Source organism: Dendroctonus ponderosae, unplaced genomic scaffold, assembly GCF_020466585.1.
Source record: "Dendroctonus ponderosae isolate FM_Combo_2020 unplaced genomic scaffold, Dpon_F_20191213v2 Dpon_F_20191213_86, whole genome shotgun sequence".
Lineage (NCBI taxonomy): Eukaryota > Metazoa > Arthropoda > Insecta > Coleoptera > Curculionidae > Dendroctonus > Dendroctonus ponderosae.
Window position 1 is genome coordinate 40,548 of NW_026019075.1, and position 16,346 is coordinate 56,893.

The 16,346-nt window shown below is 32.7% G+C and overlaps 1 protein-coding gene across 3 annotated transcripts; it reads left to right on the forward strand.

The window, feature by feature from the left end:
- Nucleotides 1-6,143: 6,143 nt before the first annotated feature.
- Nucleotides 6,144-16,332, forward strand: LOC125505550. Of its 3 annotated transcripts, XM_048669545.1 has the most exons (4): nt 6,144-6,222; nt 6,288-6,339; nt 8,695-8,795; nt 16,069-16,294. In XM_048669545.1, exons 2-4 carry the CDS (start codon nt 6,319-6,321, stop codon nt 16,277-16,279), a joined length of 333 nt encoding a protein of 110 aa, XP_048525502.1. In that variant the 5' UTR covers nt 6,144-6,222; nt 6,288-6,318; the 3' UTR covers nt 16,280-16,294. The 3 variants fall into 3 exon arrangements, 1 of the variants encoding a protein (XP_048525502.1); XR_007282241.1 differs by lacking the exons at nt 6,144-6,222; nt 6,288-6,339; nt 8,695-8,795 and adding an exon at nt 11,866-12,848 and having other exon boundaries at nt 16,069-16,332; XR_007282240.1 differs by lacking the exons at nt 6,144-6,222; nt 6,288-6,339; nt 8,695-8,795 and adding an exon at nt 14,765-15,947 and having other exon boundaries at nt 16,069-16,332.
- The last annotated feature ends 14 nt before the right edge of the window (nt 16,333-16,346 follow it).

Sequence of the window (16,346 nt, forward strand, 5' to 3'; positions counted from 1 at the left end):
TACAATTTTTTGATTTGAGTGAAATTCTATTGCAGATAATATAAATACCTATTTACAGCTTGGTTCATTTAAAAACCGAACACTCTTATAAAATCATTATTTTTTTGGACGAAATTGTTAAAACGCATTATGTATCACAAAGGTTTGGACCGTTTCGCAGGTCGCGTTAACCAGTTTCAAAATTATAATTTTTAAGAAAATCCTACTAGATTTCCTATTTTTTGTTCTGGGAAAAGCTTAATGAACTATATAACCAGTCGGTGCTCTCCACGCGCTTTATTATTCTTCATTTCAGAATTCCTCTGTAATCTGTGCTGAGTAGCTTTTCCCTATTATTTGTTTGTGTATCGGTTTTATCTTCGTAGGCAAATATTTCTTTTTCGCCATTGGAGATGTTGTTAATGAGTATCTTCATGCTTATATTTTGTTCTATAGTTTATTTATTACTATCCTACTTGCATTCTTTTAAATCCTTTCTTACTTCCTTGGATACATCTTTATTCAAGCTTCTCAGTTGCTCTCGGGTATCTTTTTTCGGCAGTTCTCGGCTTAATCTCATGAGGTCCTTGGTACTTTGTTGAAGCTTGTTATCATTTCTGCCTATTTTCTTACAATACTTACAATAATACTCTGCACTTTTGACTGAATTTAGCATCCTGTTGTTTACAGTTTCCATATAATTTACGTCAATTAGGGTTTTATCCAATAAATGTGTTCCATCTCTTAGAATTTTTCTTTGTTATCATTTTATGTCTTTTCTTGGCAAGTCCGAATTTAATTTTGGCTCTGACCAGTCTGTGATCGCTGCCAGTATGAAATCTTTGGAGCGTTGTAATGTTGTACAAGTTGTTTTTTATCTGTTATTATGTAGTCGATTTCATTTTTTTACAATTTACAAATTTCAAGTACATTTTGAGAATTCAATTTTACTTGTAGACATAATTTTTACATCAATCCACAAATTATAAAAAAAAACCAAATTACTATTTTTGATAGATCGGAAGGAGTAATTCTTTCTGGGCTAGTTCTTCTGGATCTTTTTCTACTTGATCCAGAATATGTTCCTCGTTTTTCAAGCTTTTTTTGTTGTAGATGTTCAGATTTTATGTTGGCACCGAAAACCTTATCGATCTCCACATTTTGTTGAAAACTGGGGTAAATACGGTTTCAAAAATATGCATTTGGTGTGGGAATTATTAGCATGTTCTTCGGCAGCAGCTCTAGCTGGAATTTTGTAACGCTCTGAGAAAGCATGAAATCATGGCGTATTTTACTAAGTTCATAACAGTTTTATCGCAAATATGAAAATGAATATCGGATGAACTGATTTTTTTATATTTATTTGTCATGCACGTGTAATATAAAAGACGGTTTTGAAGTCTGGCACCTATTCTACTATTCATTCGAAATTGATAGAAGACGGATTATCTGTCTAACTTTTGTTAGGGTTACCGGTCGAACTATTATCCCAATTAACTTAGTTTACTAATGGATTATTTTTATATTTTTTTAAATTTCTATTTAACTTAAGTGATCTGTAAATCATATTCTTCAGTATTCAATTAAGCATATAATGGATTTTTTATTTAATGTTGTCTGTTATTTTATTATTAACGACTGACCATGAGCTTCACTAAATACATGTAGCTTAACGGATATGTTACATTAAATAATACCCAATCTAATACAATGTTTAATTTTCATAATAGCCTGTAACGATATTCTTAGGTAGAAAACGAAATGTAAGGTATAAGTCATAACTGTGATGAAAGTGTTGTACCTAATAAAATCATAATCAACACCCGCTTTACTAAAATATTTGTACTGTAAGTTTGAGCAACATACTTTAGAAAATAAAAACTATTTTATTTTAGTAATGCAGTTTGAATTTGGAATTACGCATAGCAATTTTTAGAACAGTATGTACCAGGTCACAGAGTATTTCACACATATCATAAAACCTTAAATATAGGAGTATTTGGAAATTAGGAAGTGATAAGGGAAAATTTGTGAATAAATTCGAATATTTTTTAAATAGAAAAAATACCTTTTACTTTCCCAGCAAGCATCGACCGAGACAATCAGGAGCAAAAATTTAATCTGGGGTGATTATGACGTGAATGTGCTGGCCGATCACAACACTTCAATCTTTTCGATACCGAAACTCTTTGCAAATCCAGAAATTCTAACAGTTTTTTTAAGTGTATGTTTTTGACATGGCATTTGCAAATACCTCTCTGCTTTCCGCCAATCATAAAACTTTCCGTGCTCTTAAAAAAACGCCTTACAAAAGACCATGACCTTAGAAAAGCAAAAAGCAAAATCAATATTTCCTATTGGCCGGCAGAATGCCCCGATTAATCACCCATTGATTGTAGTTGGGCTCGATTTAACCAATCGCCCACAAACTGTTGCATGACAAGAAGGGTGCCAGGGATTTGAATTCGAGAAAACCCCCATTTTCAGGGAGTCTCTAAAGCAACAGCAGCTACTTTTCTGAGCAATATCATCCCAAATTCCCATAAAAAAGTATTTTCTTGTTAATCTGTTATCGTAAAAACAGTCTCTAAAGCAAGGTGTCCCCAAATTTTGTAAAAATGTTGACCTTAATACAACATTATCAAAAGTTAACTACTTTTCAATACCAATTTATTGATTTGTTAATTTGAAAGTACTTTAATATGATACATAATTACGCAAATACCTGAAATATCCATTTACGAATATTAAAAATTGAAATATTCAATAGGGGTTCACATAATTGTTTATGCGAACAGTAAGCAACATATCAAATATTTCTAGTTTGTAGTACAGTACATACATAGACGGGTTTAGATTCATTTAAAAATGCAGTTAAATTGCCAGAATAGCTTGTTATATATCATACGAGTAATGCTGACCATCGAAGGGTTCGTATATATGCTCTGGCATCCCATGATGCAAAAAAGAAAAATGAACAGATGTATATGGCTATTTTGCATACTAATTGCGTCACTCTACTACATAATCCAGAAAATTATTGGATTTATATCGATGGAGACATCATCAATTTTTAATCCAGATGCTCTGACTGTAGTAACGCTGATTACTAGTTCAAGCATAATTCTTATAAACGCATGTGTGACCATTAAACTTTTTGACAATTCACTTTCATCGAAATTACTGATTACTCATTTTATTGGTGTACTTTGGAATAATAAGTGCCTACCTATATCACAGGCCTTAATACTGATTTGTTTCCTTTGTGCTACAATAGTTATAGGTGTAATAGATATCTTCATAGAAGGAACTATATATTATTGCTGGATAAGGTCTCTTGCAATGTTGTTTTGGTTGTTCATGCTTATATGGGAAACACGATTATGCCTTCGACAATTAAACAAGGATTTACAGAGAGCCAGCGAACTATCCTCACTTAAACAAATCAGAAGTGACCACAGTTATGTTTGCAGTGTAGTCGGTGCCCTTAATAAGAACTACGGAATTGTTATTATGATATCAGTTTTCTCGACAATTAGTGGAGGCTGTCAAACAATTTTAATGATCCCGATGGATGTGCCATTTGCAGAGAAGATATTGTTATATGTTCATTACTTCTCTTTTACAGTAAGTATCCAATCGATTTTTGCGTAGTAAAATGTCCAATCGATTTTTGCGGTTCCTTTAGTGATAGGAGAAATAGTTAAGTGATAGGGAAAAAAAAGAAAAAGAAAGTTTAGTCAGTAAATAATCCAGTGCAAATATGAACGCATAGCATTTGCCATGTTTTGCATATCATAAATTGTTTAATTGGACTAAATGAAAGAACATGAAAACATTCTTCTTCCTAGATGTTGAACAGAATTCATAACGGATCCCTGTGAAGGTGTTTGAGTTAAGGAGCATATCTATACCGGGGATCGTTTTTGAAGCGCAACCATGGGGATCTCGGTAACCATATAAGATACGAGATTGGTTAAGTTGGGGCAAAGTTGCGCAATTTAGATTTTACCGAAATGCTCTTCTTTGCTTTTATTTTTTCTTCTGCTTAATTGGCTTGTAAATTTAATAATAAATGGATAATACTTCATCATTACATCTTTTTCTCTTGTACAACGTAGCGATGTTGTGTTTTTCTTCGTTTGAAAAAGGCATTTTGACAAGATTTTTACAATAATATTGGTGACGCTAAACGAAATTGAGTCAAACTGTCTCAAATGTGTGGATTATTTTCACCAAACAGCAACACTAAACCGTAACATGTGATGCAGCATAGTAATGAGAAAAAAGCTAAATTCAAACATGTAAAAATTTAAGATAGCGTCCATAAAAAAATCAAATTTGATGATAGTCGTAGAGAATCTATAAGTCGGATTTTCACTACAACATCGCCACGTTGTAGAAGAGAAAAAGTTGCAATGATGAAGTATTCTTCATTTTAAACTTTCGTTCCAAATAAGCTAAGGAAAAATTAAAAGCCATCTTTCGAATTTCGGATCTATCCGGATATCTCCGGAAGTAGCAGATATTTTCGAAATTTTCAACAAGGAGTGAGATTGCGCAACTTTGCCGCAATTTAAACATTCGCGTCTCTTACACGGTTACCGAGATTCGCATGGTTGAGATCCAAAAACAAACACCCTGTATATATTACATAGAAAAGTCACTTATAGGGGACGGCGACTTAACTTCTTAGGACAGAAGAAAATACTTTCTTAATAATGATCACAATGGACCTAACCAGTTTGCAAAAATATCTAAGTTTTCACTAGATTTAAACTCTTCATGTCGACTTTATTAATCAAATTCGACGCTTTTTGCCTATTGCTGGTGTATCCACAAGGGTAAAAAACTAAAAGTAACCTGGTAGTAACCTCATTTTACTTGCTCATTGTGTTGCTACAAGAAATAAATATATTTTTTTAATTTGCTAGTTTCAAGTCGTTACAATGATAATAAACGATATTCTTTCCAACACAGTTTAGATTTTATTTCAGTTGTATTCAATTAAAATCACAATTTTTTGGCGATTTTTATCTCTACATAGTTCTCTGTTTCAGCTCTACATAGTTTTGATAACGATAGCTGGTGAATCCTTGAAGAAACAAGGAGAACATACTCTAACGATATGCTACGATCGGTTGCAAGAATTTGGACTTTCGAAGGACAACAGTTTTAGGAAGCAACTTTTAAATATGACTCAGCAAGCATTTGAACAAAAACTCCAAATTAGTGCTTCAGGCTTTTTCTTTGTAGATCACTCACTGATTATGTTTATTTGTATTAACACTTGCACGTATATGATTTTTGTGTTTCAATTTATGACTGAAACAAGTAGTGCGAAATCAATGGTTCGACCGACAAATTCCGAAATTCTAATTAATTCAACTGTTCATTAAATAATCTCAATAATTATAAATGTGTAATAACTCCTTACGTGCAGCTAATAGAGCTCTAGTCACGAGCTTTTCGTTCCTGCTCCATATAAATTATTCAAATATGTTTACTACTTATCGTACATATACATGTCACATGAACATTATTATACGTACACGCTACTAGTAAACACAAAGTAATAGGAAAATAGTCGCTTGCTAACGCGAAACTAGAGTTAGCTCTGGATCAACTAAATACATTTTTTGACCAGCATGTTCTCCTGTGTTTAATTAAAATTATTTGGCAGCAATTCTTAAATGAGAATAATAATCACTAAATAAAAACAGCGGGTTTAGGAAAGTTGCTCAGAAGATTTTTTTATTGAGACGAGCAGAGCTCATGAACGTTAAAATAATATTCATTAGATGTTGAAGCAAGGGTAGGTTACCGGAAACACAGAAGTGCATCTTTGGCGTCTAATAAGTAAATTATATTTCATGTATGACGGTTACAGTAGTGTTGTGTAAATATTGTCAATACTGTACTTTAATTAGGATATTTTAGAAATTCTTCCGAGAATAAGTTTATATAACATTAATGGCTCTTCTGGGCTAGTAACAGCAACAGGAAAGATAGAACTCATACGGAAGGAAGAAAGCCACAACCGCACAAACAACAACACTAAAAGAAAATCTGAAATTTATCGTCAAATTATTTCTCACTGATCCGTGAATTTAACCTTTACTGTTTCGCAGTCAAGTACAGTCATCTATTAATTAGTGTATATCCGATAATCAATTGTTTTAAAGTGTGTTGTAACGGTAAATTTTAGATACAAGTGCAGCGTAGATAGTCTCACTTAAAATTGTAAGAAGATTTAGTTTATTGAAGTTTTTCACCTGAATATATTTATAGTTTATGTCTTAATGTAGGTGAGTGACTGTTTTGGTGTTAGAGTCAGACATGAGGAGAGAAGTCAGACAAGTGAGAAGTACATACTTATTTATCTCTATCTAGTGTTATTTCGCATTGACTGGTGTTATTTATTAGGTACTTTTTAGTTACTAGTTCCCATCATTTCTTTGGTGTTTGTGATTTTGATTTTATAATTTTTCCACATTTCAATTCTATGTAACCATAAACAAGTTGCGTTTTCGTTCATGTGCGTTAACATATACGTTTCATTGAATTAGGCTTGATTATAAGTTGACTTATTACTCACACTTTAACCAATTTGATTTCCCTATATTCAGTCTGTGTCCGTCGACTACTTTTGCGAAAGTATTAAATTTTAGGAAAGTTATTGCGTCCATAATACCTAAATTATTATTAATATTAAAAGTAGATGTTTGCAACTTTGCTCAATCAATTGAGTACGTCTGCAAATTGAACTAAAGCAGGAATAGAAAGCTCATACAGGTAGTTTCGCACAAATAGTAGATGATGCCAAGCAATTTATAAAAAATTGTAAGAACCAAAACTCTTTAAGAAACTTTTATTTTGGGGCTCATGTTGGGTCAGAAGTTTCCGCAATGGATAGCAGCTTCTAGTTGAAGCTTTGAAACACGCAAAACAAAACACCATGGAAAAAATCCAGTTGCAACATAATAGTAATAATTTTTCATCTACAACAAACTGTTGTGACAATTTGGGTTAAATGCCATTTACAAATGTGAGCCGACCAAAATGCAACTAAACATCCAATGACTAAAAAATATATTAGATTCCTTATTACCTAGAAACCGGAATGTGTGCAAAGTGCTTACAGATGCAAGTTCTAAATATTTAAACAACTTCGGAAAATATTACACATTTCTAATATATGTATACCGATACATAACTGAAAAAACTGTATTTTTGTGCATACTTGCAGATTTTTTATTTTAGCCAAATAAAATAGAAGTCCACCGATGGGCGTAAACTACGTACTGAAATTCTGGGTGCGGCTGTCGTTGATTGCATGACATGACATAATTAATATGTTAATATCTGGAATATTTTGCTCACAGGGTCATAAAGTTCCCGAGAAATGTAATAAAATGAAAAAACGAATTTCAAATGTTCAAACGGGGACAAATTCATCGTTTGTCCTGTATACTCATATAAAATATTCTGCATAGAACATTTAAAATCTATAGAGAAATTCAGTCATATCAATTTTATTGGAGACTAGACATTATGCCAAAGAAAAAAATGAATGTTTAAAATCTTTACAGTCAGTCAAATTCATTTTTGTAGCTAAATCGTACAATGCAGTGACATTACATCGGTAGGCGCAAACATTTTTTTTTGTGTTGTGTGGGAATTAAAAAAAAATTCTCGTAAAGTACGACTACCTAAACTGTAAAATTTCCACAAAAACTAAATAATAAATATGGCAAAATTATATTTAATTTGCACCTTTATATGACGGTTTACTCTTAACGTTACGTAAAAAGCTAATAATCAACATACATCTATGCGTAAATCAACAAACGTAGCAGATGAAACCGAAACACTAATATATCTATATAGGGATCATTGACTTACGAAACTATAAAAGCGTAATTTTAATTAGTTGAGAAGAATTTAATGACTCAAGATATATCTTTAAACTGAGTATCCAAAGCAATGATGGAAATACCTTCAATTCAATGCGTTCTCTCATCGTATGAGTAGAAGTGCACGATTTCTTAAAACCTCACTTAGCAACATCAGTTTTCACTGTTTGCAAAAACGTTTTAAAAATTAAATAATTGATCGGACATTCTTCAATTATTTCTTGACATGAGGTTTGGTAAAACGTTTAAACTCAAGAAAAATCTGAAGTACTTCTATCTATCAGACTCAATACAGACCTAAATGTTCTTTACGAGCAATGCCTCCAGTATGAATTCAGCAATCAACTGTTCAGTTGCGGCCACTTTCTTGAACAACTTTCACATTCGCAGACTAATCAAAGTCCTTCTCCAAAATCTCTAAACAAGACAAGTGTAATTAGAAAAACGCACTTTTTAGAAAATAAATTTTGAATAAAATAAAAAATGACAAAATAAAATGAATGAATTTTCCTGCCTGGTTCATTATTTTAACTAAATATTCAGATTTGAAACATCAACATTTTTGTCGGGAAACTAATGTAGAACCCTTCCGGAACTGCTGACAATAATATTATAAGCAAATTAGCGCTTATTTCATAAAGTAACAAAGGCAGAAAATCAATTACTTCGTTTTCCATAAATAAATAATTCTTCAAACGCGTTAATATAATAACAAAAGAACGGCGTTTAGTGTGATTTTAGTAATAAGCTGTTCAGTTGCGGTTACTTTCTCTTATTTCAACCACGTTTACTTTGTCAGAAGTATCAATTTGCTTGCAATAAGCAACACACCGTGAGCTCCGTGCGTCACTTGAATCGGCGAAAGAAGGATTTTACCGATTTAGCATCGCCCCAAAGAAGGTAAGAGATGCATGTTAGTCATTGTTATATAATTTAAGTTATCTAAAACACAGTTTAACAAATAACCACAAATACATGCCAACGTAGTGTAATAAGTGATAATTTTGCCATGTATATGAACAAATACTTGCTGATACATGCCTAAAACAATAAAACTAGCAGATGACAATAACAGGCAGAGGAAAAGAAGGCCCCATTTTGATGATCAAACTGTAAATTTCTCAGTTGAGAAGAATTCACTGTTTTAAAGTTTGTTCTGGGAGTGGTACATTTGCTTTTATAAATATACAAGGTGGCCCAGTTTCCAGAGCGAAAACTTCAAGGAACGATAAAGAATCGATGAAGAGTATGAGTTTGGGTTTATAACTTTATTAACTATAGCCAAGAAAAGTTTCGCTAAGGAAATATACAGGGTGAGTTTTTTTCGACGACTGGTACTGAGATCTTAGAAACTAGAGCAGATATAACGAAGGTTAAATGGACGCTACTCGAAACAAATTTTATTTTTATAAAATTTGACATCTGTGAGGAGACATTGTGTGTGACAGCTGTGAGGAGAAAAAAACTGATTTATGGCAGTGTTTTAAATGACTTCTAGTTCCTCCTCTTCGTTAATATTAATCTGACAGGAAAACATTAAATAGAAAAGTTGTAGAAAATTGCATTGGAAAGAAAATGGCATGAGACATTTTTACAAATTAACTGTCATTTTTGACACATGACACAACTTGAATTTTTTAAAACCATATTTGATTATGTATAACTTTATTGAAAAGTGCACTTTATTACGATTTCAGTGATGTTATATCGTTATGTTTTTTCGAACATGAAGTGCCTGTGAATGATTTTTACTTTTTCAATTTAGTTGATCGAAGTTAGCCGTGGAAAAAAATATAAGGCAGACAGGAGTGTTTCCATAGTAACAAATACGTAGTAACCACATCTTTAAATTTTTTGACATTCAGGGGATGATAGGGCTGCGTCCGAATTTATTATGGACAGATCAAACTCGATTTACAAATTGTGGTATGTTTAATCACACAACCCCCCCTTTGAACAAAGGAGGCCACAAATTAAATTTGAATTTAACGTTTGGGTTAGTGGAACAGCTTAAATGGAAGTCGGTATATTCAATTCCTTCGGAATGATCTAGATATTATGTGGTTTCAACATGATGGAGCCCCTCAGCATAATTTTGTCCAAGTGCGGAATCATTCGGAAGAAGAATTTTCGGACGCTTCGCTTAGAAGAAACGGTCCTATTTTCGATCACCGGATTTTTAGTTTTAGATTTGTTTTTTTTTTTGGTGGGCAAACGTAAAGAACACAGTTTATACAAATAAGAATGGCAATTTAAAAGAACTTATAGAAGATGTTGTTAGGACATTTGAAAATATTGATGGTCGGTCAGTTAGAAAAGCAACTTATTCAGTTTTAAAGCGCTGCAATGTTTGTTTAAATAGATTGTTAGATTTTTTGGTCTAACAAGATCAGTTAGAGTTGCACTAGGCGTGCGTTCGACAGCTTCGTCATCATCAGGGCACAAGTAATGCATACGCGACCATCAAAAACTCACAGACCATAAAAGGGACGGGAATAAACAGATTAAAATATTGGTCACGTAAATTAAAACTATCTCTGAAGTGAACTATTTGATTTATGTGACCTCTGAAATTTTAATTTATGTGCTCAATATTTTAATCTGTTTGATCCTGTCCTATTTTATGGTCCGTGAGTTCTTGATGCTCGCGTGGGTATGACGGCTCTGATGATGACGTAACTGTCGAAAGGGCTCGGCGACGATCTATTTCAACAAGAAATTAGTCACTTTTGCAAATTCATTTTATCGAGTTTTTCTATACACACCAGTTCCTGTAATTTTTCCGAAATGTTTTAATACTAATGTCCTTTGGTATTTGGGGTATTTTCGGCAATATTTTCGCTAAAGCTCCTTTTCTTCTATTCGGAACGGCTCTGGTGTAGTATTCATGTTATGCTATGTAGATTTGCAATCCGCCTGATTGACCACACGCTCACAAAAGTCTTCTGTTTCTCCACAATCAACATGCAAAGGAATCACTTCAGTTTCCTAAACGGAACCGTTTGACACGGACACCTTTATTGCAGAAATTTAGTGATTTGCAATGTGGGATTTCAAGAGCGATGCCATAAGAGGATTGAAAAGACGAAACCTCGGTAGAAAATAAGTGGAGTATTCCACAAAAGGGCTCTGTCATATGCATCTTTTAAGAAACAAGAATAAATACGAATGATTCTTAAACTATTTAATAATGTAACACTGGAGAGTATTAGTTAACACCCGCATGGCTCACGCAGCAACTCCAGGAAGTGGCCCGTGAAAACACGGCATGAATAACGTTTCGAAGTTGACCATTTGAAAAAAAACTATCTACCTACCTAAAAAATAGTAGGAGAAAAATTTTTATAATTTGAAGTAAATATTATAATTTTGTTTGAATACTTAAGTACTCCAATAGACTACCAATCAAAGTTGGGACCATTTCAAAATAATAATTAATAGCAAAGCTGAAATTCGATTTTCAACTGTTACACAATATCTTCAAAAATTATCGAAAATTATTTTTCCAATACTTTTTTCTTACTCTCCAAGTAAGCCTCCGTAAACCATTAAAAGGAATTTTTAAAAACAATCCAATAATAACGCTGTATATCGACCAGTACTACTTTGTAACTAGTTTTATCCCTGCCACCTATTTTTGACCGTCACCAAATATCTGTGTGAATGCGTAATTAACGTTGAGATTTTCGTTGCAAAAATAACAGCATAGTAATTATTGCTAACCGACATTTAGCAAAACTTTAAAAACAGTTACGTGCTATTTGTAATGTTTAGTTATACTCATACATGGTTTCCATTCAACTTCTTTAAAGAATTGAGTATAAGCATAAAATTTCATTTTCGAGAGCTAATAAATACACTGGAGTGATCAATTCCAGAAATTTGTCATAGAGAAGTACACTCTGATTTGTTTTCTTAGTTTTAACTGTAAAAAGGTTTGCAAATTTCCAGTTTTGGTAGTGATAGATGCCTAAGATTATCAAAAAAATAGATGATTAACCAATTATAACCAAAACTAACAAAAGCTCTAAACATTGTGTCCATAAGCAATCAAGTACAGTCAAAATATAGGTCGCGGAAAAAACGTATTAAAGTAAAGAATACCGATTTTGAATCACTCTCAATAGTACGAATTGCCCGTTTGATTAGCTCAGAAGTATCAGCAACGTAATAAAGAATGTTAGAAATTTACAAGACTGATCAAAATTTACCATTAAGCACACAAAATATGTTGTGCAGCAAATGCTACGCTTTTGTTAATATGATCCATTCACAACTATATATTTTTTATTTTTGACTTGGTTACTGATTATTGTACAACATTTTCAGATGATCTCGATTGACCAGCTGACAAATTATCGATAAAAACTCTTGTTTTACAAAATGTAATTAACAAATCCTCTATTTCAAGCAGACTTAATATTATTTGATAATAATGATATATTTATATTACAGGTATTGCGACCTTAATGTTAATCTGATCGAAATAAAAGCATTATTGATCGTTATTTCCAACTTTATACATTACTTTTTAATGTTACATGCCGGTATTTGTTTATACTCCATTTTCAGTCGCTGTCTTAGCAACCGAACTGAACAACATAAAACATTCAATATAGTTAGTCATCAATTTTTCACCATAAATTTGAAGTCATTCATCGAATTCACTCCAATTAGTATTTTATACAACGAAACGTTTTAACTCAAAAACATCAATATTCTTTGCACTGAGGAAGGTGTCAGCGGCCCGCGGAAGTTAATCAACCGCCACTTTTTTAATGAAGTTTGCGTTTAATTATTTGGTGCGGTATTAGACTAGGTTTTCCGGTCGATACGTTGGAAAACGATCCCATTACACGTAGATATAAAATCGTGCCATCGCTTGATACAGAGCATATCATTTTAAAAAGTTAAATCATTCCTGCGGTACAGTTTCTACAGAAATAAAACCAGGTACGTGATTTAATATAATCATGTGTAAATTAATACATTTAATTAACCAGTGTTTCTCAGTACGGTTTAATTGAAATAAAAAGGCTCACTAAGTAAACGAACATGATGAATACCTATTTATAATGGACACTAAGTAATAATGCTCTGATCAATTCAACAAGTGAAAATTATTCTCAACATGTTAATGTTTGAAACCATCAACACTTTTCAATCAATGCTGCAGAAATTTGTTCAGAATTTCACATATCCAAACCTTGTCCTTTAAAATAAAATGTCGAAGCAGCACAAATACTACAATTTAACAATCAATAACAAAATAAAAAAAAATAAATTCAAGTATACTGTGCTATAAAGTGTGCGCGATTGATATTTTAATTGTATAGTGTTTGCATTAAAAAACTATGTGGAAAAATGTAAACTTAAATACTACACAGTTGTAAGATATATATACCGGGCGCCAATTTGAAAACTTCTCACCCTTAATATCTTTCTTGCAATTTAAAATATGAAAAACCGGAAAGACTGGAAATTTTATTTGTAAGAGGGCACTCTAGAGAAATATTTTTAGCCTCATTGTTTCAACCCCCTAAGACGGGTAAATGTCACCCTTACAATCTTAAATCAAGTGCCACATCGTTTTAAAAGGCGTTCAATTTTATTTACATTAGTTATTACTTTGTTGCTTTTTGTCCAGAGGTTTTCGAATAATCGCGTTTCAAAATTACAGAACCAATTAAACTTGCTTGCATTGAGATTTTGGTTTTCAGATTAGTGTTCAAACAAAAATTATGTCATTGGATCTCCTTATAGTACAAAATGATTAGAAGATTCGGTTATACCGTTAAAATCGTTGAATAACAGGAAGAAAATCTAGTGAGTGAGTTGAGAGGATTTATTGATTAGTTTACTTCGAGAAAAATCACTTTTTATTTTCGGAAAATAAGTTTCTACAATAAAACCCATGAGATTTACTTACGCACTATCTTATAAGTTGTTCAAAATGTCGTCTATTTTCTTGTAAACAATAATATTTTCGATTCTATCTTCGAACCCTCCTTAACATTGATAAGATATTCCCGGATAGATCGATTGGCAGAAGGGGACCAATTGAATGGCCGCCAAGATCACCGGATTGAACACCCTTAGACTTCTCCTTTGGGAACATCTTAAGTCCTTTTGGGACATTGTTTATAAAACATAACCTGCTGATATTGATGATCTTAAAAGGCGAATTGCAGCACAATGCCGGTCAATTCCCGGTGAAGTTAGGCAAGAGTTTAAAAACAGGCCTTATTATTGTTTACAGAAAAATTAACAACATTTGAAAAACTTATAAAATTCTGCGTAAGTAGATGACATAGGTTTTATTGTAGATATTTCTCTTCCGCAAATAGAAAGTTAGTTTTGTCGACGTAAAATAATCAATAAATAAGAAATAAGATCAAAATCAAAAATAATAAATCAATGTTTAAACTAGATTTTCTGCCAGTTAATCAACGTTTTTAACAGTGTACTCTACTCTTCTAATCATCTGTGTTACAAGCAGACCCAATACAATTGTTTTCGTGTAAACACTAACCTGAAAGCCAATATCTGAATTCACGCTAGTATAACTGTTTCTACAACTTTGAAACACGATTATTCTAAAATCTATCAACAAAAAACAGTAAAGTAGTAACTATGTGCCACTTGACCCCCCCTTCCATTTAAGATTCTAAGGGTGACATCTACCCGTCTTAGGGTAGATGGGACATGGGACATGGACTAAAGCCCGTGCCCCATGCATCCGTTTGTACAATGATACGATGGTACGAAAGTGTTTCTATTGGTTGGAGATCTGTCAAATCGTCCGCCATCGTACGAACTGACAGATCTCCAACCAATAGAAACACTTTCGTATCATCGTACAATATAAAAGCAATATAAACGGATGCATGGGACACGGGCTTTAACACTGTTTATGACAGCAGTCTCATGTTGCCATTTGATAAGTCTTAGCCTGAAGAATTTTACCGCAGAGTAAATTAGATTCAACTTTGGCTAATGATGACACTCGGCCATAAAAGACCATTTTAACCAAATTTTACCACCCCCGACATCTTTAGAAAATTCTTCAAAATTTTGCAACTTCGCAAACCCAACTTTTTCCAAGTTAGTTGTGGAAACCAACAAAAAATTGCAACACAACCTGCGCAAAACTTCGTTCGAAAATTCTTTGACTATCGTCGTAATATGAGTTAGAACTTCTTCCCAATTCATATTAAGCAAACTGAGAATATTATTTGTAATGCGATTCTTCCAATTAAACACGGGTTTTGTAGCGTTTAATGATAGAACGCACCTCGTCGTTTCTTTGCTGAACCTGTAATACTTTAATAAGTATTTTTTAAATCTATCTGGTTCCTAGAAAGTGGAACGCTAATAAATTTAGCTCTAATCACTGTATGATTTTAGCAATGTAAGCTGTTCAGGCTCGTGTTGGGTGGATTTCGATTTGTGTCATGTTTTTTAAACTATCGAATTTTTCACTTTAAATTAGTAGTCACATCTTATACATGCAAAGTTCTAAATGCCGGAAAACCAGAATGCTACTACAGTTTCTGGCAATAAGCATATAAGTAAATCGGCGTTGACTTTCTCATAAATTAACAAATACTGAAATTAATTTAGTTCATTTGTTCAGCAGATGAACAGGGAAAATGGAACAAAACAACTACATATCAATCCTATTAATAAATGTTGTAAATCATATGATATGGTTACTTAAATTATTAGGTACGGCTTTGATAGTAATATTTGAGTCATTGTTGCATTGGCTGACTCAAAAATATTTCCACTGTTTACTATTCTATTATTAGTAGAATTTTTTACTGCTTCTCAAATTGATAATATTTCGTGCTAACCGAATGGAGCTATAACTATCGTATATTAGCAGTTATAACTCTCATGCTGCCAGTATTACTTGATTTAACGTGATGGGCTAATTTTCGTTTGAAAGTAAGAGTTTCTAAATTATTTCGTTTTCATACATCAAGGGGATTTGCCAATTGAGCCCTCTTTAAGTCTTCGAGAAGTACCAGCAACAACTTTATAAGTTATGTATGTAAAATATCTTGTATAATAATAAATAATAAAGACATTGTGTTGGCTGTTTGATAAAAAAAAAATTGTAATAACGTTATTCGGAAATTTTACAAGAAACTGCTTGAAATGTTCGTAGCATGCCACTCAGACCTCAAAGTGCCACGTCCAGACAAGAAAGTGAAATGGCTGCTAGAAGTTTGAGGGAGCTACAATCAACAGGTGGTTCTAGTGACCCTGTGCAAAGACTTCGTCTCTTATGTTTGTCTAGAGGAGCTTCTGGCATCTTAGGCTTGGGTAAGAATAACAAAACTCACTTAAGAAAGTTTATTAATAAACGAGTTTGTTAATTAATAAACCAATCAGTGCATTTTAATTGCTGTAAATATGTAATAAGTATTTTGAAGTTAGGTATTA

Bases quoted from the DNA above. Each gene is read 5' to 3' on its own strand.
- LOC125505550 (XM_048669545.1), top strand. From the start codon at position 6,319: ATGAGGAGAGAAGTCAGACAA. The intron at 6,340-8,694 runs GTGAGAAGTACA...TTACTTTGTCAG, and splicing joins TGAGGAGAGAAGTCAGACAA to AAGTATCAATTTGCTTGCAA. The intron at 8,796-16,068 runs GTAAGAGATGCA...AAATGTTCGTAG, and splicing joins TTAGCATCGCCCCAAAGAAG to CATGCCACTCAGACCTCAAA.